Raw genomic sequence first — 26955 nt, 5'->3', positions numbered from 1 at the left:
AACAGGCTAGTAGTAAATATTTTTGTCTTTGAAGCCAGATGGTCTCTATTCCAACCATTCAGCTCTGTTGTAGTGTGAAAGCAGCCGTAGATAATACATAAACAAATGGAAATGGCTTCATTCCAATAAAGCTTTATTTAGGGACACTGAAATGTGAATTTTGTGTAATTTTCACATGTCACAAACTATTTGTTTTCTTTTGATTTTTTTCCTCATATTAAAAAAAAATGTAAAAACCATCCTTAACTCACAGGCTGTACAAATACAGTGGTGGGCTGGATTTGGTGCTTGGGCTGTAATTTGCGACCCCTGACCTAGGAAACAGTTGTGTTGGCATTTTTCACTATGGACAAGGGGAAACACAAGGACTGCCCTGGATCCACAGCCCTGTTACCACAACAGTATTTTCACCCTCTGCTGCTCCTTCTTACACATTTCTCTTAGAAGATGTGGAGTATTTGTGTGACCGTCCTGGTTATATGCAACAGAAAACTCAAACTGCTTAAGCAAAAAGAGGATGCACCGGGTTCTGTTCCTCCAGGAGAAGTTGATCCAGGGCTCCTCTGTTTCTCTGCATCTCTTGGCTCTTCTTCCTTCCGTGAAGATTTGCTCTCAGGATCCATGTGATGACTAGGCCATGGCCAGCAGAAACCAGGCCGAGTTTCTCCTCCTTCAAGAGTTCACACAAAAGCTTGGCACCTGATTACTGTGTTTTGTTATGAAGCTTTGCGTCCATCTGAACCAGCTCCATGCCTGGGGGAACAGAGCACCACACCCAGGCAGGGTCAGCCCCAAGAATCCCCAAGACTCAGGATTGTTACCTGCATCAGATTCCCAACTAAAATGGGAGTCCATTTACCAAGGAAAGGTGACTGGGTGCTGGGAGGCAAAAATCAACAAATGTCCACTTCCCACTGGGGATATCACAATATGACATTTAGAATTGAAATGCCTTGAACAAAGTGGCTGGGTGAGCTGCACAGAGCAGGAAATTGCTCCTCACACCCTGTCTTCTGAAAAGGATGCCTGCCTTTCCTTTGGCAGATTCTCTCTGCAGGTTCCAGCTTCTCCTGGAACAGACTTTCTAGGCTTGACAAACGCAAAGCTACTGAATGCTTTAGATTTCATTTTCTGTGCAATCAGGTGGTCTAGACTCTCAGCACTTAGTTGATTGAGATTCTGTTTTGGGGAAGCAGTGATATGAATAGCTAACGTCCTGGCTCAGCCACTCACTCGTCTCAGTAAAAGCAGACAGTGCCACACTCTCTAACCAAGCTCAAAATAGCTGTTTCCTGACGTGGGCTCTTGGTGACTCACGGTGGAGTTTTCCAATCTTGGGGGTATTGATGACTGTTCCCTCTGCTCCTTTCCACACCACAGAGTCTAATTTTTCCTACCTTTCCCCAAATATCATTTGTCACATCCAGGTTATCCCTTGGGACAGCTTCATTCTGATCTTGTTTTTCTTTTGCCCTCAGCAACCCACTCCAGATTCAGCATCTTTTTCCCTCTCTATTGCCAGACAAGCATGTGGCCCTCAGTTACTTGCACCCAATTTGGACGTGCCAACAAGTCTTGGAAAGAGAAAAAAATCGTTTGCCTCTGTGCATCTCAGACCCCCTGGCTGCAGCCCTCTAAATGAAACTGACAAAATAGAAAAACAGCCAAGTTTATTAACATGTGCAGTCACACGTATACCTGGGAGCACTCAATGATGAGTAGCTCATCAGGGTGGTTAGAACTCGGGCTGATACAGAATCTTCACAGAAGAACGATCCATTTTTAGGGAAGTGACAAGACAAGAAAAGGGACTTTGAGTTTCTAATGGGAAGGTAGGTAGATGGGGGAAGGTAATGGAGGATAAGGATTGGTTAGTTTTTAAGTTCGTCGTATAGATTCCTCTGGAGACATTGCCAGGCTGATGAATATCTAGAGTTGTTTCCACTGGTTAATTTCTCTCCCCCTGCTACAGAAGGGAAATTTACAATTTTATAAATGTATAACCTTTATTATAATGTATAGTAAATTTAAATTTATTACCTCTATACAATTTATAAAGGTATATATAATATATACCATTGTATATATTCAGTTCAGTTCGGTTCAGTTGCTCAGTCGTGTCCTACTCTGCGACCCCAAGAATCACAGCACTCCAGGCCTCCCTGTCAATTACCAACTCCTGGAGTTCACTCAGACTCACATCCATCGAGTCAGTGATGCCATCCAGCCATCTCATCCTCTGTCATCCCCTTCTCCTCCTGCCCTCAATCCCTCCCAGCATCAGAGTCTTTTCCAGTGAGTCAGCTCTTCACATGAGGTGGTCAAAGTACTGGAGCTTCAGCTTTAGCATCATTCCTTCCAAAGAAATCCCAGGGCTGATCTCCTTCAGAATGGACTGGTTGGGTCTCCTTGCAGTCCAAGGGACTCTCAAGAGTCTTCTCCAACACCACAGTTCAAAAGCATCAGTTCTTTGGCGCTCAGCTTTGTTCACAGTCCAACTCTCACATCCGTACATGACCACTGGAAAAACAATAGCCTTGACTAGACGGACCTTTATTGGCAAAGTAATGTCTCTGCTTTTCAATATGCTCTCTGCTGCTGCTAAGTCACTTCAGTTGTGTCCGACTCTGTGTGACCCCATAGGCGGCAGCCCACCAGGCTCCCCCGTCCCTGGGATTCTCCAGGCAAGAACACTGGAGTGGGTTGCCATTTCCTTCTCCAATGCATGAAAGTGAAAAGTGAAAGTGAAGTCACTCAGTCGTGTCTGACTCTTAGAGACCCCATGGGCTGCAGCCTAGCAGGCTCCTCCATCCATGGGATTTTCCAGGCAAGAGTACTGGAGTGTGGTGCCATTGCCTTCTCTGCAGTATGCTGTCTAGGTTGGTCATAACTTTTCTTCCAAGGAGTAAGTGTCTTTTCATTTCATGGCTGCAGTCACCATCTGCAGTGATTTTGGAGCCCAAAAAGATAAAGTCTGACACTGTTTCCACTGTTTCCCCATCTATTTCCCATGAAGTGATGGGACCAGATGCCATGATCTTCATTTTCTGAATGTTGAGCTTTAAGCCAACTTTTTCACTCTCCACTTTCACTTTCATCAAGAGGCTTTTGAGTTCCTCTTCACTTTCTGCCATAAGGGTGGTGTCATCTGCATATCTGAGGTTATTGATATTTCTCCCAGAAATCTTGATTTCAGCTTGTGCTTCTTCCAGCCCAGCGTTTCTCATGATGTACTCTGCATATAAGTTAAATAAGCAAGGTGATATATATATATATATATAGAAAATATGTATATTAGATATATATCTCTGATACATATTCAGTTCAGTTGCTCAGTCGTGTCCGACTCTTTGCAACCCCAAGAATCACAGCATGCCAGGCCTCCCTGTCCATCACCAACTCCCACAGTTCACTCAGACTCACGTCCATCGAGTCAGTGATGCCATCCAGCCATCTCATCCTGTCGTCCCCTTCTCCTCCTGCCCTGAATCCCTCCCAGCATCAGAGTCTTTTCCAATGAGTCAGCTCTTTGCATAAGGTGGCCAAAGTACTGGAGTTTTAGCTTTAGCATCATTCCTTCCAAAGAAATCCCAGGGTTGATCTCCTTCAGAATGGACTGGTTGGGTCTCCTTGCAGTCCAAGGAACTCTCAAGCATCTTCTCCAACACCACAGTTCAAAAGCATCAATTCTTCGGCGCTCAGCCTTCTTCACAGTCCAGCTCTCACATCCATACATGACTACTGGAGAAACCCTATTTTATATATATATATATATATAAAGTTACACAATTTATGACCTTTATTATAAATTGATATCCTGCTTTTAGGCAAATTGAAAAAGGTAGGGAGCTTTTCTTGTACCGTTTTTTTCCCCCTCAATTGCTTTCAGCTACTAATCCATATGGGAAAGGGACATGTTTTGGGGTGACATATTCTGTTATTCTTCACACAGGACCCTCAGAACACACTCCAGTCCTAACTGGGGCCTGGGCCAATGTTTAAGTCCCCATCTTATGTACCTGGGTGTGTGTGTGTGCCCCCAAAATGCTCAACCTCCCTGCCACCTGTCTGCCATACCCCAGATCAGACAGCCCTATCTGTGGGAACAGGACGGCCAGCAACTGTAGGGCTGAATCACCTTCTGCAAAAGTCCACAGAGAGTGGGAGCTATAGAGGTGACTGTGGCTGAGCCGGAAGAAACAGCTGGCATCTGCATAACAGCATTTGTGTACTTATTGATTGAATTTATTTTATTTTATTGTGTTTATCGATCTCTTGTTACGACCGAGCCCTCGATTAAGCACTTTGCATACATTATGCTGCATTTAATCCTCCAACTCTCTGAGGCAGTTGCAGGAAGCTGATCTTCCTACCTCCCTGCCTGCTCCCTACCTTTACACCCTCTCTCACAGAAGACAGCTATCGTATTTCTCCTCTGCTTAGAATTCTTGTGTAGGTCAGTCACTGAGAATAAAATCCAGCTTTCCACCAGCCTGGCATTATCTGGCCCCTTCTTGTCTCACCATCATGTCACACCCTCCCCTGTTCTCATTTTGTTCCACCCGCACTGACCTTCTCTCTGTTCATGAGCATCAAGCTTGTTCCCATCTCACGGCTCCTGCACTTGCTGTTCCATCTGACTGTAACATCGTTACCTTCTGTCTTCCCAGGTCAGCTCCTCTTGATCATTTAATGTCAGCTCAAATGGCACTTTTTCAAAGAGGTCCTCCCCAGCCACACTGTTTGAAGAAGCCACCATCAATTGCTTACCGGCCCATAACCACATTTTAGTCTCCACATAGTCCAGTCGACTTAAAGGCTGTTTATCTTTTTTACTTGCAGCCCATCTTCTCCACTGGGATGAATGCTGCGTGTCTCTGTGCCTAGAGCCTAGAACATTGTTTGGCCTAGGGCAGGTATGGTGAATATATGAGGAACCCCCCAGACTTTTTGAGGCTAGGTCATTTGTCCAGGGTCCCACAAAAGAACGACCCCCTTCACGGGGGTTGAGCTTTGCATGTTCAAAAGGGATGCCAGAGAGAATAAAACTCTGTGCTTATGAAATAAATCCCAACTGGCTGAAATCTTGGCTAGCTTTTGTGTCCAGTTTTTTGGCATCTTCAGCTTTTTTGAAGCCACACTGATGCTTGAACTCGAATGCTCTGATTTTGAATCTCTTGCAGGGTTGCTGGCCCTACCCACACCCCCAGTTCTGGCTGGGACATGCAAGAAGTTCTGGGTTTGTGATCTATCCACTGGCTTGTGATCCTCTTCATCTTCCAATATAGGAATTTTTTTTTCTATTTATAAAAATAATACCATACTCTGCCCTCAAGGAAGTGGGCATAACTCCCCATCCTGTAAATGTGGGTTGTGCTTATTGACGTCCTTCCAAAGAGGATGGTATGGAAAGGAGTAGGGGGAGAAACCTAATAAATATGACCTCAGCTGTGAGATCAGGGTCAGGATCAAGAGTGACCTGGATCGAGAGTAACCTTTAGAGTATGTGTCCTTGATAGAAGGCAAGGAGAATGGCACTCTAGCTCTATGATCTTCCTGCAAAAACCCATAACCCCAGTCCAGTCATCAGAGGAACATCAGGCAGATCCCAGTGGAGGGACATTCAGCAAAACACCTGACAAGTACTCCTTAAAATTGTCAAGGTCATCATCAAAAGCAAGGACATTCTGGGACTTTCCTGGTGATCCAGGTGCTAAGACTTAGCACTCCAGAGTCTCTTGTTCAATACCTGGTCAGGGAACTAGATCCTACATGCTGCAATTAAGATCCAGTACAGCCAGATAAATAAATACATATTATTAAAAAAACAAACAAACAAAACGAGGACACTCTGAGAAACTGTCTCAACCAAGAGAAACCTAAGGAGACTTGATGACTAAATGTCACGGGGTGTCCTGGATGGGATCCTGAAACACAAAAATGAGGACAATAGGTAAAAACCAAGGAAATGTGGATGAAGTGTGAACTTTCATAAAAAAAAAAAAAACAAAATAAAACTGAGTATTTCTGGCCCTGATGATTTTGCCTGTGGCCTTTCTGTGTAGGGTTTTATCTTGCCTCTCACACTGGACGTTCAATCCGGCAAGTCCGTTTCAACGTTTGTGTCTTTGCTTCTGCTGCCGTAATCTGCCTCTCCCTCTGGTTTCCCAGTTTACAGTCCTGTCGGTGAACACTGAACTTGACCCACTGTTTCCCTGGCTGGTTTCCTTTGACCCTCGAGCATCCTGAATCCCAGCCCAAACCACTGAGATAAGAATTTATCCTAGGCTGTTCCTCATTCTCAAACTTTCTGAGTTAAAATTATGTTTCTCCAAGCAGTTTATGTCTCCAGTTAAGTTTCCAGGCAGTGAGAGATGAAATGAGCCACATGATTTTAAGGCTAAGCAATTTTTAAAAACTGAAATATTACTTTAGACAGTCTCAATTTATATTCCTCTAGATTCCAATCATCTTAGCCTACCAAGCGGGCTTTTAAGCAGCACCATCTGGTTCTCTACCCACCCTTGTGTGACCCGGTCCCTCCGCTTACTTCTGAATTGGTTTGAAAATTGGAAGTGTGAGGGAGCCTTACAAAAGATGCATGATTCACAGCTCAGGGTAGATTCGTAATTGTCTATATCCATAAAGTTGTTCTGAGATTTCAGGGCTGGTGGATATTAAAAAAAAAAAAAAAAAAGAACTTTGAATAATAGAATGAACCTACAGAAGTGCCAAAAAGCATTAGTTGTTTTTTATGCAGTTTTAATGTGACAGTTACCTTATTGTTATTATAAGGCTATCGATTTCCATGGTTTTAACTCAGCATTCCTAACAGTTCCCTCTGAATTAGAGAGAATACATTGTTCGCTGGTAGGGTCTCAGAGGACCTCAGAAACCAAGCTGAGCCCTTCTGCTTGGGGTTGGAGAAATATGACAGAGCCACTTGGTGACTCATTGAGGGTCACTTAGAAGGGAAAATATGACATTCAGTTCAGTTCAGCTCAGTTCAGTCACTCAGTCGTGTCCGACTCTTTGTGACCCCATGAATCGCAGCACACCAGGCCTCCCTGTCCATCACCACCTCCCGGAGTTCACTCAGACTCACGTCCATTGAGTCGGTGATGCCATCCAGCCATCTCATCCTCTGTCGTCCCCTTCTCCTCCTGCCCCCAATCCCTCCCAGCATCAGAGTCTTTTCCAGTGAGTCAACTCTTCACATGAGGTGGCCAAAGTACTGGAGTTTCAGCTTTAGCATCCTTCCTTCCAAAGAACACCCAGGGCTGATCTCCTTTAGAATGGACTGGTTGGATCTCCTTGCAGGCCAAGGGACTCTCAAGAGTCTTCTCCAACACCACAGTTCAAAAGCATCAATTCTTCAGCGCTCAGCTTTCTTCACAGTCCAACCCTCACATCCATACATGACCACTGGAAAAACCATAGCCTTGACTAGACGGACCTTAAATAAACTGCCAGAACTCACGTGTCACTCGCCTTCAAAGCCCCACTCTGGAAGTATGGAAACCTCTCTTGGGGACCACAGTCCCAATCCATGTTGAGGTCTTGTGAGCACCCTTAATGGTGATAAGCAACTTTTGTCTTGGAGAGGGAGTTTCATTTTTGGAAAAGTCATTCTGAGCCAGGTGCAAATAAAGTAAGTAATCAAATCTTGTGAATATAAAAAAGTGAATATAGGTGTGTTTAACTGTTTTTTCTGGAATGGCTCATAAGTTTATTTGAAAGCAGTTATCAAAGAAGAGTTTACTTCTTGATCCCTCTCCTTATTCCAAAAAGGATTGAATCATCATATAGGAATCTAATAAAAGTTTTAAAAGGCTTGAGAAATGTTAGGATTATTAGAAGCATTCTGAGGTAATTCTTTGAAGGATAATATTTATGACCCCATGGACTGTAGCCTGCCAGGCTCCTCTGTCCATGGGATTCTCCAGCAAGAATACTGGAGTAGGCTGTTATTTCCTTCTCCAGGAGATCTTCCCAACCCAGGGACTGAAGTTGGGTCTCCTGCATTGCAGGCAGAGTCTTTACCATTTGAGCTACCAGGGACGCCTTATTCTAGAATAGTTGTTTAAAAAATTTTTTTCCCATTACCTTAATATCACTTCCCATTCCCTTCCCTCCAGACCTAAGGCTAGTTTTGTGGACAATGCTGGTGGGACAGAGTGCTTCTCATTGTCCTTAGGTAGGCACGGAATGGGATGGTGTAAGAGGTAGGGCATTCCCATTAAAGGGAGTTCTGGGGAGGGAGGTAAAGTTGGGGCAGGAGCTCCTGGGGCTGATCTCTCCTGTCCTTCCCTGTCTCCAGCTTCGGTGGGTCGGTCTGAGATTGTGGTGGTGTGGTGGTGTCGGTCTGAGATTGTCTGGTTTCTCTTTTGATGTCAGTGATGCTGCTGCCGCTTCTGACGGTGATGGTGGTGATGATGATGGTAGAGATGGCAGGGATGGTGATGATCACAGTGGTGCAGAAGATGATAATGATGGTAATGATGATGAGGGTGGGGATGCTGATGGTGATAGTAGTTGTGGTCATTGACAACCTTGCTCTCCTTATGATGTACCAGGTGCCACATGAAGAGCCTTGCACACAACCTATCATTCAACCATCACCACAGCCAATGAGTAATCTATATTATTATCCCCATTTCACTAATGCTGGACCTTGACAGGGGGAGAAGTCACATGACCAGCTTACCGGCCTTGCAGGTAGTTATTATGGAATGAAAGAATCTTGCAAGCTAGGGTTGTTAGACACACTTTACAAGTGAAAAAGCAAAATCTCAGAGAATGTAAGTATCTTGTCCAGGGTCACAAGCCAGTAAGGGGCAGAACCGGCATTCCTACTTGAGTCATGCTATCAACTGAGGGTGTTTGTTGTGTGATGGCTGGTGGCACTGAGCCGGGGGTGGGGTGGGGTGGGTGGATGATTCCCAGTGAGCAGGAGGGCAGTCTTACTGCTTGGTTACCCTACTTCCTTCAATGGGTCTAGGTCCCTTTCTACAGACCACAGATTTTGCCTGGAAGGATGATAATGACCCCACTCTGGGACTCTCCACAGTTGGTTTATCTGGTCTCCTCTATTATATAGACAGTGATTTACTGAATAATGGTCCCCAAAAGATGCCTACACTCCTATCCTCAGAACCTATGAATATGTTACCTCATACAGCAAACAGGAATTATTGTTGCAGGTAGAATTAAGGTACAGACTTTGAGAAGAGATTATAATGGATTACAAGAGTGGACCCAATCTAATCACATGAGCCCTTAAGATGAGAGAGCCTTTCTTGACTGAGTCAGAGAGAGATGTGAAGAACTAAGAAGGATCAGAGAGATGTCCCATAAAAAGGACTCCTCTTGTCGTGGCTGGCTTTGAAAATGGAGGAGGTGGCTGCTAACCAAGGGGTGTAGGCAACCGCCAGAAGCTAGAACAAGTGAGACTCATGTCAAACCTCTGACTCCAGAAAGATAAAGCAGTACTTTTGCATTCTTTTAAGCCAAGAAATGTGTGGTCATTTTCAAAGGCAGCAATGAACAGCTAATAGACTGATTTTTTTTTTTTTTTTTTTACTTTTTCACCTCTTGCCTTTTATTGACAGTGAGTTGTTTTAGGTGGGGAGGCGGTTGAGCATGAAGTCAATGTGAGAAGTGATTATCTGCAGAGCAAAGCCCCTGTGTGGCTTGCATGATCTCCCCTGTGTCACCTGTAACTTATTAGTTACAGTTCTCAGCTGGCCTTTGAACAGAGTGCCCATTACCCCTGCCCACGTTTTCCCTGTTCTTCCCCCAAGTCTGGAGTCCTCCACCTTCCTCTTTGTCCAGACCAGTGCCTCTGTGATGAAAGAGCTAACATTTATTGAGTACACTGTGTTACAGGCTCTATGGATCCCCTCAGTTAATCTTCATAATGACCCCTTGCTGGGGATTCCACCACTCTCTCCTCACTTCAAGAAACAAAGAAATGAATGAAGAAATTGCCTTCATGACATACAGATTGTGGGGGCCTCCTCCAGAGAGATTCTGATTCAGTAGACTCCGGAGAGGTCCAGGGAAGTGGATTTTTAAAAAAATCTTTTGGCTGAGCCACGATGTGGCATGTGGAACCTTAGTTCCCTGATGAGGGATCAAACCTGCACCCTCTGCGTTGGAAGCATGGAGTCTTCACCATTGGACCACCAGGGAAGTCCCAGGAAATGAACTTTGAATCACACCCACGTGGGTCTCTGGGCTTCCCAGTTAGTGCTAGTGGTAAAGAACCTGCCTGCCAATGCAGGTGACCTAAGAGATGCGGGTTTGATCCCTGGGTTGGGAAGATCCTCTGGAGAAGGAAATGGTAACCTACTCCAATATTCTTGCCTGGGGATTCCCATGGACAGAAGAATCTGGTGGGCTATGGTCCATGGGGTCGCAAAGAATCAGACACGACTGAAGCAACTTAGCAGCAGCAGCACGTGAATCTCATATCTGTGCTCCCAAGAGCACTGTTGAAAGAGTGTGTCTCCATCACTAGTATTCCGGGAGAGGGGAGTAAGTTTGTTTCCTATGTTGAAATTCACAAATGTGTGAAGATGCTTTGGGTGGCTGGGAGGATGCTACTGGCTTCTAGCGTGTAGAGGCAAAGGATGCTGCTGAACATCCTACAATGCACAGGATGGCCCCCAACTAAGAATGATCCGGCCCCACATGTCAGTAGTGCTGATGGTAAAGAAACTCAGGTCCCAGCAAAGCTCAGAGGCTGTGGAGCAGAGAGGAGGTAAAACCCTTGCTTTCCCTTTGGTTTCTGAGCTTTCAGAATGAGCTTTCAGAGGTTCCCACATTCTATTTCCTTCAGTTCGGTTCAGTCTCTCAGCTGTGTCTGACTCTTTGCGACCCCATGACTGTAGCACACCAGGCCTCCTTGTCTATCACCAACTCCCAGAGCTTGCTCAAACTCCATTGAGTCGGTGATGCCATCCAACCATCTCACTCTCTGTCATCCCCTTCTCCCACCTTCAATCTTTCCCAGCATCGGGGTCTTTTCCAGTGAGTCAGTTCTTTGCATCAGGTGGCCAAAGGATTGGAGTTTCAGCTTCAGCATCAGTCCTTCCAATGAATATTCAGGACTGATTTCCTTTTAGGATTGACTGGTTTGATCTCCTTGCAATCCAAGGGTCTCTCAAGAGTCTTCTCCAACACCACAGTTCAAATCATCAGTTCTTCAGTGCTCAGCTTTCTTTATAGTCCAACTCTCACATCCACACATGACTACTGGAAAAACCATAGCTTTGACTAGATGGACCTTTGTCAGCAAAGTAATGCCTCTGCTTTTTAATATGCCATCTAGGTTAGTCATAGCTTTTCTTCCAAGGAGCAAGCATCTTTTAATTTCATGGCTATGTCCTTACTCTCAATTTATAGATAATGAAACTGAGGCTTTGGGACTTCCCTGGTGGTCCATTGGTTAAGAATCTGCCTTCCAACACAGGGCATGTGAGTTTGATTCCTGGTCCGAGAAGATCTCATGTGCCTCAGAGCAGCTAAGCCTGTGCACCGTAACAAGAGAAACCACAGAGAGCCATGAGAACCCTGCTGTCTGCAACTAGAGAAAGCCCGAGCGCAGCATCAAAGCCACGACACAGCCAAAAGTAAATAACATTAAGAAAAAAGAAACTGAGGCTGAGAGCTGAAGTCATTTGCCCAAGGGCAGCAGCTAGAAGGAGGCAGAGCCAGAACTTAAACCCAAGTCGACTTGACTCCAGAGCCTGTTTCTTAACCCTGTTGCTTATCAGACCTTCTCCTAACTCCTTTCGTGACCTCGGACAAGGCAGATGTGGCTGAGAAAATTGAAACCCAGAGAAGCTAAAAAAAAAATACCCAAAGTCCCATTAGAGAATAATAACCATGGTCACGATTTGAAGGCAAATCAGTTTCTTCAGCTGCAGAACCTTCCTTGTGGAGTGATTGTGATTATAAAGAGGCATTCCATATGAGAAGGCAGCGTGCAGAGGGAGGTATGATTACTCGCAGGACCCAGAGGCATCCTTATTCACAAGGCAGAGGGGGAGGATACGGAGCGTCTGAATTAAAAGCAGTTACTTCATCTTCTTGGGAAATGGTGACTCATTAAGAGCAACCGACTGTTTCCCATTATATTCACTTCACTGCGAGAAGGCGAGATGCTTGATACATCCCATACTAGGATGTTTGAGGGGTTGAAATGAGCTTCTATCCTCCATGAATGATTGATGATGGTAAAAGGCTGGGGTATCACCAGGAGCCTTTGAAATGCATCAGGATATCTGTTCCCCAGTAATGGGGCTCAGATATCTTTCCTTGGTATTTAAGACTCTCCCTTGAGTCGATACCAGGAAGACGTGCCCGTGGGGACCCAGGTTGGTGAGCTAAAGGACCTGGCTCCTTGGCAGAGGGCTTGCAGGGCCATTCTTAGACCCTTCACTCAGGGTGATGTGTGTGTGCATGCGTGCACAGTTGCTTCAGTCGTGTCTGACTATTTGCGACTGTATGGACTGTGGCTCACCAGGCTCCTCTGTCCATGGGGTTTCCCAGGCAAGAGTACTGGAGTGGCCATGCCTGCCTCCAGGGGATCTTCCTGATCCGGGGATTGAATATGCATCTCCGGCACTGCAGGCAGATTCTTTACCACTGAGCCACTGGGGAGCAGGCATGGGTCTAAATGATCAGCAGGCCCTCGTTCTCCAGATTTGATGATCCGGATCTTGTCTCCTCCCCGACGTTGGTCTGGCTTTTCCAGGGAAAGGACAGGTGCGAGTAGTAGGAATGATACTGACCACCCTTTTTCACACCCAGGCACTGCACCAAGCACTGGACGTGCCATCTTACTTCATCTCCAGAGCAGCAACTCTGTGAGGTAGGAGTTACTGTCCCATTTTACAGAGGAGGAAACTGAGTCTTGGGAAGAATCAGTAACGTGGTCCAGATCACACAGTGACTGGTAGAGCCAGGACTTGAACTGGAATCTGTCCAAACCTACCATCAGGGGAAAGCTGTGAGCTAATGACTTTTCTCCCTGACACACAAGCCCCTTCTTAGAAGGTCAGTTTGATGAGAACAAGGCTTTTGGCTGTTTTGTTTCATCCCCATTACTTAGAGCGGGATCTGGCATGAAGCAGGTTTTCATTGATATTTATTAAATGAATAATAAGAGCAAATATTCCAGAGAAGTTTCTGTATGCCTGGCACGAAGATCAGCTGAGAGATGAGTGATCGTCCCCATGCGGCAGATGAAGAAACTGAGGCCCAGACTCATCAGCCGATGGGACCAAGGTCAGCCTGGGAGGTGGTCGTGACACCTGAAAAGTTCATGCCCGTGACGGCTGCTCTCATAGGCCGTCTTTGAGGGCTCACTTGGCTCTCACAGTACCTGCACCCAAAAGCTTCTTCTTTTTCTTTAACGTTTTCAGGGGATGACACCTGCATGGTAAGCTTTCAGACAACACAGTCAACAGTGAATCGGGCTTCTTTGGACACTCAGTGGTGAAGGATCCGCCTGCCTATGCAGGAGACGCGGGATATGATCTTGGGTGGCCTCGGCCTGCAGTGGCTGGGCTTCCCAGCAGCGACTGAGGCTGGGTTGCGTCGGTGAAAGCACCAAATCCTAGTCACTAGATCAGTGGTCAGTGACAAGGTCCCTGGCGCTTCAGCTTTGCAGAAAAGAATTCCCACAAAGATGAAAAGTAGTGAAATAGGTAAAGTGTTTCTTGAGAAGAAAAATAGTATAGTATGTGTGGATAGACACATGGGCGGTCTCAGGGAGAAAGAGTCGCTGAGTTGCACCCTCATGGCAGCTTGAATCACTTTTATGAGGCATTTCTTCCAGGTTTCCTTTGGCCAACCATTTGAATTTCTCTGGTTCACTGTCCATATTTGGTATATCTCAGGATCCTCCCATGTGTGTGCACGCATCTCTTAGCCAAGATGGATTTTACTGAAAAGGCGTCTGGATAGAACATCCCTTAATATAACTCCTCTTTGGTCTCCAAGGAGCCTTTCTGTGCACGTGTGGTCAAGGAAGTCTTCTGACTTTGGGAATGAGAAATACGTGGTCTGGGCGGGGCCCTTAACTGTCCTGCTGTTTTCTTGGAGTTTTAATCCACAGGGACTAAATCTCCAATAGCTTTACCCTGAGGGGCGCTCACCTGCCTCCTGCCTCAGTTCAGTCCTTGGATAGGTAACATTCCCTGGAGAAGGAAATGGCAACCCACTCCAGTATTCTTGCTGGGAAATCCCATGGACAGAGGAGCCTGCTGGGCTACAGTCCATGGGGTCGCAAAAGAGTCGGATACAACTTAGCGACTAAACAACAATGACAAATACAGTAAATCACCCGCATCAGACATATTAACAATGGTGGGTACCAGGGGAAGGGCAGATAGGACTTCTCTGTAATGTCTTTGCAACTTACCTATAAATAAAAATTTATTCCAAAAATTTTAAAAAGTTTGTTAAAAAAGTCAAATAGTTTCTCTCCTGGCGTTAGGTTCTTCCCTGGTATCCCAGTGAGTGCAGATTTGATACCTGGGTGGGGAAGCTAAGATCCTAATGCCTCATGGCCAAAAAACCAAAACATAAAACAAAACTAATATTGTAACAAACTCATTAAAGACTTAAAAAAAAAGTTCCGCATCTATTCACATGATAGAAAAGGACATATTACGTTGAAGGTGATTGTCCTCTGATGCTTACCCCCAGGCTCCCCCGTTCTCCAAAGGCCCTTCTCTCATGTGTCCTTTTGAGGATGTTCTAAGAATGCTGGGCGCCTAGTAAGTGTTTGTGGGACTGAAATGAATACGTCCACCATCATCAAATTGCTTCTATGATACAAGCCGGGTTGAAATAATGACTCAAAATGGCTGATTCATCTTTGGGTGAGAAATCTGACACGCTTGCCTTCACATCTCAGTTCTCATTTAATTGCCAATGAGAACTCAAGAGATTGAGCCCACTGCTCTTTGTTGAAGACCCTCAGAAGCAAATTGTGCCATGTCCTTCCACATCCTGTCAGACATGGAGGTGAGGCCTCTAAGTCCCTTCCAACCAAAGGAACTGGAAGTCGATTCTACAGAAGCTTTCCCAGGGGTAGGAAGGGTGACCCTGATACCCAGATGCTCTTCACTTCTAACTGAAATGCTACGGCCCTTGTCCCCCATGTCCTCAGCCTGCCTTTTGTCTGTGGGAAAGCTTTAGTGAAAGAATAAGTTTAATTGGGAAAGTGAGAAAATGCAGAAGCAAAGGAAACCAAATAATAATGTAGCCATTAAGCACGTCAGGACCTTTATTTCCTTCTCATGGGCTGTAGATCATGTTCTAAGCCATGTCCTGTGAGCTCTCTTATAGACACTGAAACCACCACCCAGTGGGAGAAGCTAACTACGTGATGACCAGACTCTAGCCATGCGTAAGCTGTCACAGTTTTGAGAACTGGCCACAGGGACATGGAAACAAACCAGCCCTGGAACTGAAGGAACTGTACCTGAAAGAATCAAAATGATGCTGGTCAGACCACTGATGACCCATTTCAAGACGACTGTCAGAGCTGACTGTGCTGTTTCTGCATGTAGCCACCTCCCTCTGTCTATAAAAGCTGTTGCCCACTGATTGTTGGGTGAAGGGGCGGGGGGAGTCAGCCTTTGGACAGGTGTCTGCCCTCCCCCAGAGGTTGCTGGCATCCAAAATAAAGCAAATTTTCCTTTCACCAGCCTGGCCTCTTTAACGGCTTTTAAGTGGCGAGAAGCTAGATCTGAGTTCGGTAACAAAACCACAATGAACTGGTTGCAGGGAAACTACAGGCATCCCTCAATTTATTGTGCTTCCCAGATATTGTATTTTTTACAAACTGAAGTTTTATGGCATCTCTGTGTCAAACAAGTCTGTCTTGCCACTTTTCCAATAGCATTTGCTCACTTCGTGTCTCTGTGTCATGTCTTGGTAATTCTCACTTTCCAAACCCTCTGCCAGCAGAAAGATTATGACTCACTGAAGGCTCAGATGATGGTTAGCATTTTTTAGCCATCAAGTATTTTTAAATTAAGGTGCAGACATTGTTTTCTTTCTTTTTTTGTTTTAAGACAAAATGCTCTTGCACATTTGATTACAGTAAAGTGCAAACGAAATTCTTATGTGCACTGAGAAACCAAAAACTTTGTGTGACTTGCTTTATTGAGATACTTTATTGCAGTGGTCTGGAACTGAGCCCATAGTATCTCCTGTACTCTTTTTTTTTTTTCCAATTATCAACCTTTACAATCGTCAAAGAAGAAAGCCTCAGTTTGGTGGTTTGTCTTTAACACCTCTCCAGTACTTGCTAACTATGTAGTACTTAACTCATCTACATGGTTAAGAAAGAAAAGCTAGGCTTTCAATCTGAGCTCTAAGCAGGCTAAGGTATTTAGTCAGAAACATCACTTTATTTCCATTGGACTTATTGTTATGATTATTTTCTAACTATACTAAGTGATATTGACATTGTTTATGGATATGATAAGGCAATTTCCTTTAAGGAGTTTATATGAGTGAAAAAAGTCACCGTAAAGAATGTTGAACACACTGGACTTCCCTGGTGGTTCAGTGACAGAGACGCCTCACTTCCAGTGCAGGGAGCCTGGGTTCGATCCCTGGTCAGGGAATTAGATTCCACATGCCGCCACCAAAAGTTCACATGTCGTGAATAAAGATCCTGCATGCCACAACTAAGACCTGGCACAACCAAATAAATAAATATTAAAAAAAAAAAAAAAGAATGTTGAACACAGGCTGGTATAGTTAGTGTCTTATCTCAGGCTGCTGGAACAAACTATCATAGACTGAGTGACTTAAACAACAGTTATTTCTCACAGTCCTAAAGGCTGGGAAGTCCAAGATCAAGGCACTGGCAGATCTGGAGTTTGGTAAGGACCCTCTTTCTGGTTTGTAGATGACTATCTTCTTGTGTTCTTACATGGTGAACAACAGAGAGACAGGAGGCAAGCTCTGATGCTTCATATAAGGGCACTAATCCATTATGGGGGCCCCACCCTTGTGACCTCCTATAACCCCGATTACCTCTCAAATACTCCACCTCCAAACACCATCACACTAAGAGTTAGGGTGTCAACATAAGACGTTGGCAGGGTGAGGGGAGGACACAAGCATGCAGTCCCTAACATAATGCGTGTGTGTGTTCAGTCACTTAGTCCTGTCCGACTCTGTGGCCCCATGGACTGTAGCCTGCCAGGCTCCTCTCTCCATGGAATTTTTCAGGCAAGAATACTGTAGTGGGTTGTCATTTCCTCCTCCAGAGGATCTTCCCAACCCAGGGACTGAACCTGAGTCTCCTGCACTGGCAGGCAGATTCTTTACCATTAGTGCCACCTGGACAGCCTGACAGATAGTACATGATTGTGGTGAATTCTGTGCAGTGATTGAGGTTTTGGAAATGCTATCTTGTAGCCCTTTGACCTACAGCCTGGGCTTTGGAATCAGACAGACCTGGGTCTGTGCCATTCACTGGTTGAATGACTTTGGCCAATCACTTATGTTCTTTCTGAGCCTCATCTTATTAACCTATAAAGAGAGGGTGATAATGAGTGTACCTACCTCCCAAGGTATTTAGGAGCAGGATGAGTTAGTGCTGGACTCCTAGTGATGCTTCAAATGTGAGAGCTCTTGGTACATGAAATGAGGAAGCAGAAATAAAAGTGGGTATTGCCCAGGGGACCCTAGACTTAGATTCATGCTGTGACCCATGGCTGGAGACGACTGACCGGGGAAGATTTCTCTTTTGGTCCCCAGCAGTTTCCTTTCTCTCTAAATTTAAATTATAAATGTCTAGGAGACTATCAGCCCTCACTTGCCACGCCCACCATCACCACCCTGTCCCCAGGTAGCTTTACATTTTCGAGATAAATGATTAAACCTGCAGGAACATCCCAGTCCTGTCCAGTGCTCAGTGCTCAGCTCTTGTTTGCCAGTGCTCTGCTCATGAGGCGTGAGTCTTCCTGGTGTGGCATTTGGGGATAAAAAAGATGGATTTAGCTGCTTCATCCCCCAGAAGTGACTCAGCTGCTCTAAGCTGAGTGACAGCCGTGGCAGTCGGAGCCCTGGGGACTTCTGTGCCTTAGTGCTCCACTCATTCTAAACAACCATGCTTTGCTCTCTCTTAGATCCTTGTAGCAACCGTCTTCTCTAGCTGCCCTGAAATGCTTATCCATCTCCTTCTAGGATTTGTCCTCGTGGACACATCCAGCTGTTGGTTGCCATCCTTCTAGCTGGAGAATTGTGCCGAGGTTTCTGTCACACAAGGTCAGACTGAAAGAAACTGACCGTGCCTGATATTCACTTACTGACATCTTGTACCCGCATTTCTCAGGGTCTGGTCTGAAGACCTCCTGCATGAAGGTCCTTGGACATGATCCCTGCCCCTCAACCCAGGTGTATCCTAATTCCTGGGGCAGAGCTCCCCAGATAATCACCTGCTAAATCTTTAAAACAGCTCCTCTTCATTGACATATATACACTGCCCTGTGTGTAATAGCTAGCTATTGGGAACTTGCTATAAAGCACAGGGAGCTCAGCCCAGTGCTCTGTAATGACCTAGAGGGGTGGGGAGAGGGTAAGGGGTGGGACGGAGGGGATGTATGTATTCCTATAGCTAATTCACTTTGTTGTACACCAGAAACTAACACAACGCTGTAAAGCAATTATACTCCAATAATTTTTAAAATGCAATAAAAAAATAGCTACTCTCCATGTATCTAAGGCAATAAAATAGACTCCGTTTTCTGATTGCTAACCTGATAATGATACTTCTTAAGTGGGGAGGTAGTTCTTAACTGAATAGAATTGATGGCAACAAGACTTTGGAGTAGGACAGGTCTGGTTTTGAATCTTGACCCCACCACTTTCTCCTTTTCTTGAGCCTTGACTTGCTCATCTATAAAAGGGGGATGCAAACAGTTTTTATCACCCAGGGCTATTTTGGGAGTTAAATAAGGTGATTTGATCCTAGCATGTAATAAGTGCTGAATAAATGTTAGTTATTATTGTTACTGTCTAAATGTTTTTTTTTTAACCTAATTTAAATTAGGGGAATAATAGCATCTACCATCTAGGGCAGGGGTTGGCAGACATTTTCTGTAAATATTTGCGGTTATGTGGGCCATGCAATCTCTGTTACAGCTACTCTGCAGAAGCAGCCATAAGCAATACATAGAATGAGCATGGCCAGTGTTCCAATAAAACTTTATTTGCAACATCAGGGAGGGGACTGGCTTTGGCCCATAGTCATAGCTGGTTAACCCCTCACCTAAGGTGTTGTGAAGATTAAATGAGATGAGACTTGTAAAGAGCCTAGCAAGACTTTGCCAACAAAAGTCTGTATAGTCAGAGCTATGTTTTTTCCAGTAGTCATGTATGGGTGTGAAAGTTGGACCATAAAGAAGGTTGAGTGCCAAAGAATTGATGCGTTCGAATTGTGATGGACTCTTAAGAGTCCCTTGGATAGCAAGGAGATCAAACGAGTCAATCCTAAAGGAAATCAACCCTGAATATTCATTGGAAGGACTGATGCTCAAGCTGAAGCTCCAATCCTTTGACCACCTGATGTGAAGAGCTGACTTATTAGAAAAGACCCTGATGCTGGGAAAGATTGAAGGCAGAAGAAGAAGGGGATGACAGAGGATGAGATGGTTGGATGGCATCACCGACTCAATGGACATGATTTTGAGCAAGCTCCGGGAGAGAGTGAAGGGGAGGGATGCCTGGTGTGCTGCAGTCCATGGGGTCGCAAAGAATAGGACACAACTTAACAACTGAACAACAACAACAGTGCCTGGCACAGAGAAAGGATTTGAACTGTTCCATCCTGATTTGAACTCTAGGCTTTGCTCCTTTCTCCAGGGGAAAGAAAGCATCTATCTATGAGCAGGACTTTTCAACAGAAGGATCAGTGCCATCCTCTGCCCCAAGTCAAAGCTAAATGTTCATCTCAGCACCTGAAGCCTGCCAGTGCCACCACCTCCGTCCTCCCCCGAGGACGGAGGTAAAATGCCAGTCCATGGGGTGTGATTAATCTCTGTCCTAAGCTTCACCCCAGGGTGTGTTGCCATTTTCAGAATGTGTCCTGTGGAAATCAGGTTGCCCATCTGAACCGTGATGGTTGAGAAATAAGGATACTCACATCTTTGGAATGGTTAACTATGCGCCTTTGCATCCATAGATTCATTCAGCTCTCACCCGGAGGCTGTATAATGTGGTGAAGGCATGTGGTTAGGGAGAAGAGAGAGAGGCTAGATTTGAATTCTGTCTGTAACATTTTGGTTGCGTGATGTTGGCCTAGTCACTTTCCTTCTCTAAGCTTCAGATACATCGTCTATGAAATAGAGATTAAATGAGACTGTACATATAAAGCCTCCAGCACAGCTTAGCATATGATAGCTATTAAATCCCATTTTGTAAAGGAAGAACATGATACTAAGAAGTAAACAGGCTCACCGACGATCCTGAACTGGTGATTGGCCTCAGTTCAAAGATCTTTAACTCTGGCCCCTGGTGGTCCAGTGGCTAAGACTCCCAATGCAAGTGGTCCAGGTTCAATCCCTTGTCAGGGAACTGGATCCCACATGCTGCAACCAAGAGTTCGAATGCCGCAAGTAAAGATTCACATCCTGCAACTAAAAAAAAGAGAGAGATGGTGTGGCAGAATGTGGGGATAACAAAGGTAATTGTGACTGTGCATCAAGCGTAGCGTGTCTCTGTTAATTCAATCCTCACAACAGCCAGGTTGGAAGGAGTTAGCAGATGCAGGGACTGTGATGTTGGCCTCAGAGTAAAGCAAGAACATTCCCTCCCCTGTGTCTCCTCTACCGATGAAGGGTCGTCAGACTATGGCATCCATTAAAACCCAGCCATCCACTCTGGAAATGTGGCCTAAAGGCACCTCTTAGATGCACGCAGAGATTTATCTCTGAGAATGCTCATCCCAGCACTGCTTCTAGTGGGGGAAATGGCAAACAACCTAAGTGTCTGGGGGTTGGTGAAGTGATTCATGACACAGCCACAAATAGCAAACCACACAGCCTTTCACACTGCTGCTGGGGAAGAGCATCCAAGGACGTGTGGAAATGCTCATGGAATGTTCAGTGAAGTGAGCAGGTAATAAAATGGTGAGACCCTAACTTTATATTACAAAAACCAGACCTCCATGATGGTGTGTGTGTGTGTGTATACATATATATATATACATATATACATATACATATACATATATACATATATATATACATATACATACATATATATATATATATATATATATATATATATATATGGCTTCCTGGGTGATTCTAGTGGTAAAGAACCCACCTGCCAATGCAGGAGACATAAAATGAGATGCGGGTTCAATCCCTGGGTTGGAAAGATTCCTGGAGGAGAGCATGACAACCCACTCCAGTATTCTTGCCTGGAGAATCCCATGGACAGAGGAGCCCGGAGGGAGACAGTCCATAGGGTCTCAAAGAGTCGGACACAACTGAATGACTTAGTTTGTGCATGTGTGCATATGGATATATGCACATAACATCTTGAACTACTCACATCTTGATATGTGTTTTTGCACTCTTTAAAAAAATATGCATGTGTTTATATATAACATTATACATATAAAACACACATATATAAAACCATATGTGTCACCGTATATATGCATACTACATGTATAATATATATAATCATGTAAATTACCATATGTATGCATTGGAAGAATGTACATAAAAAATTTAACGTCAGTGTATGAAGAGATATGTATATACATAGATCCACATACATGCATAGTATTATGGATTGAATGGTCATATCCCCCACAAATTCATATGTTGGAGCCCTAATCCCCAGTGAGGCTGATTTGGATGTGGGAAAGCTGCTGTTGTTCAATTGCTAAGTCCTATTCAACTCTTCACAACCCCATGGACTGCAGCACATCAGACTTCCCTGTACTTCACCATCTCCCGGAGCTTGCTCAAACTCATGTCTGTTGAGTCAGGGATGCCATCCAACCATCTTGTCCTCTGTCTCCCGCTTCTTCTTCTACCTTCAATCTTTCCCAGCATCAGGGTCTTTTCCAATGAGTCGGCTCTCTGCATCAGGTGGCCAAAGGATTGAAGCTTCTGCTTCAGCATCAGTCCTTCCAAAGAATGTTCAAGGTTGATTTCCTTTAGGATTGACTAAAGGTTGGATCGCCTTGCTGTCCAAGGGACCCTCAAGAATCTTCTCCAGCACCACAGTTTAAAAGCATCAATTCTTTGGTGCTCAGAACTGAGATTAAATGAGGTCATTAAAAGTGGAGCCCTGATCTCATAGGGTTAGTGTCTTTCTAAGAAGAGACACCAGAGAGTTCTCTCTGCATGCATACGGAGAGGCCATGTGAGTACAGTGAGAAGGTGGCCATTTACAAGCCAGGAAGAGAGTTTTCACCAGAAGCTCGCCCTGCCAGACCTTGATCTGGAACTTCTAGCCTCCAAAACCACGAGAAAATAAATGTCTATAGTTTGGTAGCCCTAGTGACCTAGTATACGTGTATATATACGTCGTTGTTCAGTCGCTAAGTTATGTCTGACTCATTGCAATCCCAGGCTCCTCTGTCCTCCACTCTCTCCCAGAATTTTGCTCAAATTCATGTAGTAATTGCCTCCTGCTCTTCCCAGTAGCATTTTGGATACCTTCTTGACCTGGGGGTGCTCATCTTCCAGCATCATACCATTTTGCCTTTTCATACTTTTCATACCCCATGTCCATGGGGTTCTCCAGGCAAGAATACCACGTGCTCCAGTGGACCACATTTTGTCAGAACTCTTCACTATGACCCATCCATTTTGGGTGGCTCTGCACAGCATGGCTCATAGCTTCCTTGAGTTACACAAGCCCCTTTGCCACAACAAGGGTGTGATCCATGAAGGGGGTGTATATACCTAACATACATGCAGATATATTTATATACAGGCATATATATGTAAGGGCTTCCCATGTGGTGCAGTTGGTAAAGAATCTGCCTGCCAATATAGGAGACATGGGTTTGATCCCTGAGTCAGGAAAATCCCCTGGAGGAGGAAATGGCAACCCACTCCAGTAATCTTGCTTGGAAAATCCCATGAACAGAGGAGTCTGGCAAGTTACAGTCCATGGGGTCACAAAGAGTTGAACCCAACTGAGAGCACACACACATACACATATATAGTGGATAATTATATGGTTCTATGTGTGTGTGGCCTACATGGTCTTATACTTTTTTGATATATGGCTTTACTTTTATGACTATGCATATATAAAAACAATATAAGGTCAGAAGAATGTCCATCAAAATGTGGTTCCCTCTGAGCAGAGTTTGTAGGTGACTTTTTACCTTGTTTTTCTTTGCTTATCTCTATTATCTGAATTTTCTACAACAAACGTGTATCATTTCATGTTACTATTACTTACATTACTTAGTATTCCTATAAGATAATTATTAATGGTGTTGCTAAAAGTAATTATCACACCCATTTTTCTGCCTAAAAACGCTGGTCTTGGAGACTGGGACAGGATGAACGGTCATAGTCAAAGGGACCGAGACTCAGAAGCTGGGACCAGGCAGGAACTGCCAAGGGCACGTTATAACCTTGAACAGGTTTGGGTGACCCCCGCCTGAGCCTCCTCCTGCCTTGTAACAGCGTTCCCATGGAAACGTGCATTCTAGTTTCTAAAGGGCCCATTCACAAATACAGACTTGCAACACTGGCCAAGATCCGTGTACCTTCTTGGGGTGTGAAGGTCGCTGGAGCAAGGTGAGGACTGTTCCAAAGGGAATTCTTGAAAACCCATACAGTCGGGGTCTTGACGTCTGCATTTTGTATCTCCTGCACAGATCAGCTGGACATCATCTCCATGGCAGAGACAACCATGAGGCCGGAGGAGATCGAGCTGGAGATGGCGAAAATCCAGCGTCTCCGGGAAGTCTTGGTCCGACGGGAATCTGAGCTCAGGTTTATGTAAGTGCTTGAGGAAAGTGGCCAAGAAAAGGAAGGAGTGAGAAGGGGGAGGATGCCCGGGAACCTGACATTTACTGTGTATAACTGTGTGCCAGGCACATTCTCACTACTGCCTCGAGCAGTGGGTATCTATTCCTCTATGTCTTATTCCTGTGGGCTTAGTCGCTCAGTCGTGTCCTGCTCTTTGCGACCCCATGGACTGCAACCTACTAGGCTCCTCTGTCCATGGAATTTTACGGGCAAGAAATACTGGAGTGGCATTTCTTCCTCCAGAGGATCTTCCTAACCCAGGGGTTGAACCTGCATCCCTTTCATCTCCTGCATTGGCAGGCGGATTCTTTACCTCTCGTGCCCCCTGGGATGCCCTGTTTCTTAGTATATAACTGGTAGTCAATATAAAACCCTATAAAAGATGATTAAATTACTGTCTGGGTCTTGCTTTTTTTTTTTTTTCTATTTTTATTGTTTGCATTCTCAAAGAGCATAAAACTTATATTTGGTTCTAAAATTATAATTAAGCTTCAGTTCTTATCTACAGATTTTTTTCTAACATTAAAAACATATCACTAAGGGTGGGATGAATCGAGAGATTAGAATGGCATACATTTACTGCCATGTGTAAAATAGATAGCTAGTTACTTTCACTTTTCACTTTCATGCGTTGGAGAAGGAAATGGCAACCCACTCCAGTGTTCTTGCCTGGAGAATCCCAGGGATGGGGGAGCCTGGTGGGCTGCCGTCCATGGAGTTGCTAAGAGTCGGACACGACTGAGCGACTTCACTTTGACTTTTCACTTTCACGCGTTGGAGAAGGAAATGGCAACCCACTCCAGTGTTCTTGCCTGGAGAATCCCAGGGATGGGGGAGCCTGGTGGGCTGCCGTCTATGGGGTCGCGTGGAGTCGGACACGACTGGGGCGACTTAGCAGCAGCAGTGGGGACCTGCAGCAGAGCAGGGAGCTTGTCTCAGTGCTCTGTGGTGACCTAGTGGAGTGGGATTAGGGGGAAGGAGGCCCACAAAGGAGGGGATATATGTCTACATATACCTGCTTCATGCTGTTGTACAGCAGAAACGAACACAACATTGTAAAGCAACTATGCTGCTGCTGCTGCTAAGTCGCTTCAGTCGTGTCTGACTCTGTGCGACCCTATAGATGGCAGCCCACCAGGCTCCCCCGTCCCTGGGATTCTCCAGGCAAGAACACTGGAGTGGGTTGCCATTTCCTTCTCCAGTGCATGAAAGTAAAAAATGAAAGTGAAGTCACTCAGTCGTGTCCAACTCCTAGCAACCCCATGGACTGCAGCCTACCAGGCTCCTCCATCCATGGGATTTGCCCTCTGTAATAAAAAGACATAACCCAATTTAAAAATGGGGAAAGGATCTGAATTAATATTTCTCCAAAGAAGATACACGAATGGCTGACAAACACATGAACAGATATTCATTTAGCCATCAGGCTATGCAAACCAAAACTACAGTGCAATACCACTTCACACCCACTAGAATGATTATAATAAAAAAGACAGATAATAAGAAGTGTTGGCAAGGATGTGGAGAGCAATTGGAACCCTCATACACTGCAATAGAAATGTGAAGTGATGCACTGCTTTAGAAAACAATCTGGTGATTCTTCAAAAAGTTAAAGAATCACCCTACAACCCAGAAACTCCAAGTTTATACCCAAGAGAAATGAAAAGATAGGTTCACACAAAAACTTACACACAAGAATGTTTATAGCAGCATTGTGTTTACAAATCCATGCAATGGGACATTATTTAGTAATAAAAAGAGAAGAAATATTGATTCATGATACAACATGGCAACTATACCCCAATTAGAAAAAAAACTACTAGCGCTGACAATATATTCCCCATGTTTTAAATGGAAAGGAGACAGAGAATGTGAGCTCTGCTTTAAAGTACTGAAGGGCTCTCTTCAGCCTGCAGGTGCTCAGAGAGGCCAAGGTTGCTTTTGCAACAATGGCTCTCACTGAGCATTTCCTGACCTTTGCATGTGTGTGTGTGTGTGTGTGTGTGTGTGTGTGTGTGTGTGCATGTTATCCCCACTTCTGGCACACACACGCCTAGTGCTCAGAGACATGATAGACCAACATGCAAGCTCCAGCCCTGGGCCAGGCCAGCATAAGCTCTTGACTTGTGACCTCACTAAATTTCCCCATCGTGCTCATGAGTCTGATCGCTTAGAGACAAATGTCAACAGTAGACACTTGGATAAATCAAATTATCCAAAAGATACAGAAGGATGTCAATGCTGTCAGGATATATTTCAGAGGCTCAGTGACATACTCCCAGGCAGGGGCTGGCTTCTTGGCCCCCAGAAGTCTTGCTAGCAGCCTACAGACAGCGGTGGATAACAATGAGGGTTCTCCCCCCAAGCCCTGCCTTTAGAGTATGTAGCCTTGCCTGGAGGCACAGAATTTTATCGATCTCAGAGATGCACAGCAGACTCCAAGATGGCCAGGCAGAGATCATGGCCCACTCAGACCTGGACAAACACCTCATCCATCATCTGTGGCCTCCTGGGCTAAGGGGCTGGGTGTGGACCCTTCTGGAATTTGGTTTCCTGGTTCTTTCTTAAAGCCAGGCCTTCACACTGCCATAGGGTTTAAGGTGCAGGTGGGTCCTAGTCTTGTCTCCATTTTAGAGAAAGAATATGCAGGTCAGGAAGCAACAGTTAGAACTGGACATGGAGCAACAGACTGGTTCCAAATAGGAAAAGGAGTACGTTAAGGCTGTATATTGTCACCCTGCTTATTTAACTTATATGCAGAGTACATCATGAGAAACGCTGGGCTGGAGGAAGCACAAGCTGGAATCAAGATTGCCGGGAGAAATATCAATAACCTCAGATATGCAGATGACACCACCCTTATGGCAGAAAGTGAAGAAGAACTAAAGAGCCTGTTGAT

At 45.0% G+C, this 26955-nt stretch overlaps 1 protein-coding gene across 1 annotated transcript in view; it reads left to right on the top strand.

The window, feature by feature from the left end:
- BMERB1 (bMERB domain containing 1) overlaps window positions 1–26955 on the top strand; it is a 197395-nt gene that overhangs the window by 114526 nt on the left and 55914 nt on the right. The window contains exon 2 of the mRNA XM_052635969.1: window positions 23903–24026. Coding sequence (XP_052491929.1) covers window positions 23903–24026 — 124 coding nt within the window. The remainder of the gene's footprint in view (window positions 1–23902; window positions 24027–26955) is intronic.

This window comes from Budorcas taxicolor, chromosome 2, assembly GCF_023091745.1.
Source record: "Budorcas taxicolor isolate Tak-1 chromosome 2, Takin1.1, whole genome shotgun sequence".
In the NCBI taxonomy this organism is placed as follows: domain Eukaryota; kingdom Metazoa; phylum Chordata; class Mammalia; order Artiodactyla; family Bovidae; genus Budorcas; species Budorcas taxicolor.
The sequence above is the reverse complement of the archived record's forward strand: the minus strand, read 5'-3'. Positions and strand labels throughout refer to the sequence as shown.